The 2,939-nt window shown below is 44.1% G+C and overlaps 1 protein-coding gene across 1 annotated transcript in view; it reads right to left on the reverse strand.

Moving 5' to 3' along the window:
* The window catches only part of FAM227A (family with sequence similarity 227 member A), a 57,081-nt gene that overhangs the window by 42,525 nt on the left and 11,617 nt on the right, over nt 1-2,939 (reverse strand). Inside the window, exon 6 of the mRNA XM_006155378.2 lies at nt 1-4. This exon is cut by the window's left edge and continues 98 nt beyond it. Within this exon, the coding sequence (XP_006155440.2) occupies nt 1-4 (4 nt within the window). The remainder of the gene's footprint in view (nt 5-2,939) is intronic.

Consider the following 2,939-nt stretch of genomic DNA (forward strand, 5'->3'; position numbering starts at 1 on the left):
AAGACTTGAAAAGAAACAATGTTCTCATCATTATTATTGTTTAAATTCACCCGGAGTCGCAAGCCACCTTCAAAGTAATCTTCACTCAAAACCTGTCTCTCCTCCCTCTGTGACCCTTGTTTTTTTTTTTTTAATTGCTATTTAATTTCATCATCTTCTTGCCTGACATCTGTGGAGTCAGCAAATAAACCACCCAAACATTTTTAAAAATTCTTTATTATTATTATTTTTTGTTAACTTTAATCACATATATCTTTTTAAATTATTTTAATTTTAACTTTCTGGAAATACAGAGAGACAGAAAGCAAGAAATCATGCCCCCCTCCCCCCCACCCCCTGCCAGGGGAGATGGCCATGCCGCAGTCCCTTTTTCTCCATTCTCCTTTTAGGATTTTTAAAAATTAATTAATTAGTATTATTTTTATATTGCATTTAATCACATATATCTTTATAGTGTATAACATTTCTTTTTCCAGCATGATTACCAAGCATATCAGTCAAGACAAAGACATTACTCTCCACATCATCATCATCGAATAGCTTTTCTTTTTTTTTTTAGATTATTATTCTTTTTCTTAAATATTCAATCACTATACATCATTTGATTATGGCTGAGTAATATTCTATGGAGTATATGTGCCACACTTTTTCAATCCATTCATCTGCTTGTGGACATTTGGGTTGGTTTCATGTCTTAGCAATTGTGAATAATGCTGCAATAAACATTGATGTGCAAGCGCTTTTCTGACTGAGCATTCTCCTGTCCTTTGGGTAGATACCCAGAAATGGGATTGCTGGATCAAATGGTAGTTTTATTTGTAGATCTTTGAGGAAGCTCCATATTGTTTTTCATAGTGGCCAAACCACTTTACATTCCCACCAACAGTGTAGAAATTATTTATTATTGTTATTATTATTATTATTCGATTTGATGAGAGAGAGAGGGAAAATAAAAAGCAAGCTGCCAGGTCCAGCACTTGAACTGCAGTCTGCCATGTGGGAGTCTGGAGTGTTAACCACCCCCCCTGCTGGCCCCAACCACCCAACCTTTCAGTGAGCATTGCTTACTTGCCTGGACCTAGGCCAGGTGTTCTTACGTATTTCCATTTGACCCTACAGTAATCCTATGAAGCACACTTTATTACCTCCATTTCACAGATAAGCACCAAGGGGCTGAAGTACTTGCCCACAGTACACAGCCAGCAAGTGGCAGAGGCAAGACGGAACCCCTCACTCTGCACAGCTGTTCCCGGCCAACCCCCTCGGCTCTCGCTCCAACGCCGAGTCAACACCAACTGCTATGAACTGGCGTGGATGCTGTACAAACACAAACCCCTGGATCTAAGATGTTGCGAAGTTAGTTACGTATATGGAATTCTACAATTTTTAAAAAAGATTTAATTCTTTAATTCCATTTGTTATTATTATTATTACTATTATTTCTAATTTGACCAGAGAGAGACATAAAGAGAGCGAGAGGGAAAGGGAGAAAGCACACCACCAGGTCCCGGACATGAACCATGGTCGTCCAGAGGGAATCCAGCGCCTTTAACCACCATGCCCCTCATCCACCCCATGGAATTCCACAATTAAAGTAGAATTGTAAGTGAGCTCAGAGGAAGAAATTTAGCTTTTGCTGACATACAGCTGGGTCTCGAACCTTGCCCTGGCTCCAAAGCCACCACTGTGGTAATATAATATGAAACATTTACTGACAGCCTCCTGTATCTGCCGCTGGGCTATGCACCTTCAGTCCTGCCTTGCTTCCATTTCTGCAGTCTGTCTACGTGGTAGGTACTCTAGCACCCACTCTATGGACAAGGAAAGTGGGGGTGGGAAGGTTAGGATTCTTGCCTGAGCCTGTACAGCCTTTAGTGACCTTCCAGAGAAATAAACCAATATACAGTGGTTTTTAACTCTAATTCTGGCTAAAGAGCTTTTAAAAACTAACAATGCCTAGGACTCTCCCCTTCCCCTCCACTAAGGGTTCTTATTTATTTATTTATTTATTTTGGGGAGATTTTAAGAGCAAAAATAACTGGAAAACCTTAGAGGGATAGCAGAAAGCTCCCCAGAAAGGAGAAAGTAGGTACAAGGTGGTGAGCGTGCATGACACCTTTGGGAACTACGACAGGCTTCCCTGCAGGGTAAGCAGTGGGCGAGGTGCCCGGAGACCAGGCAGGAGCCAGCTGAGGTCCTGGGGCTGGACTGAGCCTTGTTCTGGACCTGGACAGGAAAGGGGAGCCGCTGGCACTAAACGTCCTTGGCAGGGCAGAAATGCTGAGAGCCGTGTTCTAAACGACAGCCCAGAAGATGTCTTGGATGGGACTGAACTGAAAGGCAGATGACCAACTGGGCAGCAGGGACTGTGACTAGACAGAAAGACTGGGGGCACTGGGAAGGGGAGGAGATAATAAAGACAGTAACTAAACCTTCCAGACAGCTTGAAGGCAGAGGTTGAGGGGATCAGCGGAAGCATGGTTGAAAGGTGATGTTTTGGGACCAGCAGTTAGCGTAATGGCTATGTCGCTGGACTCCCACGTAGTCGACCGTGGTTCGAGTTCTGGACCCGGTGGTTTAAACTCACGCTGAGTGCGTGTGCGTGCGTGCCCAAGATCCCGAGAGGAGAATGGAGGAGAAGGGATTGGGGCATGGCCATCCACCCTGGGGGGTGATTTCTTGCTTTCTATCTCTCTGTCTCTCTCTGTCTGTCTGGCGAGCGCACGCGCCCTATAGCAAAAACCTCTCCAAAAAAAAAAGAAAGGTGATGTTTTCTTTTGCTTTTTGTTTGTTTGTTATAGGGCACGTGTACTTTCCAGAAAGACAGAGAGAGAGATAGAAAGCAAGAAATCACCTCTCAGTGGGGATGGCCACGCCACAATCCCTTCTCCTCCATTCTCCTCTCGGGATCTTGGGCACGCACGCACACGCGCCTGTCC

Source organism: Tupaia chinensis, unplaced genomic scaffold (assembly GCF_000334495.1).
Source record: "Tupaia chinensis unplaced genomic scaffold, TupChi_1.0 Scaffold000450_1, whole genome shotgun sequence".
Classification (NCBI taxonomy): Eukaryota; Metazoa; Chordata; class Mammalia; order Scandentia; family Tupaiidae; genus Tupaia; species Tupaia belangeri.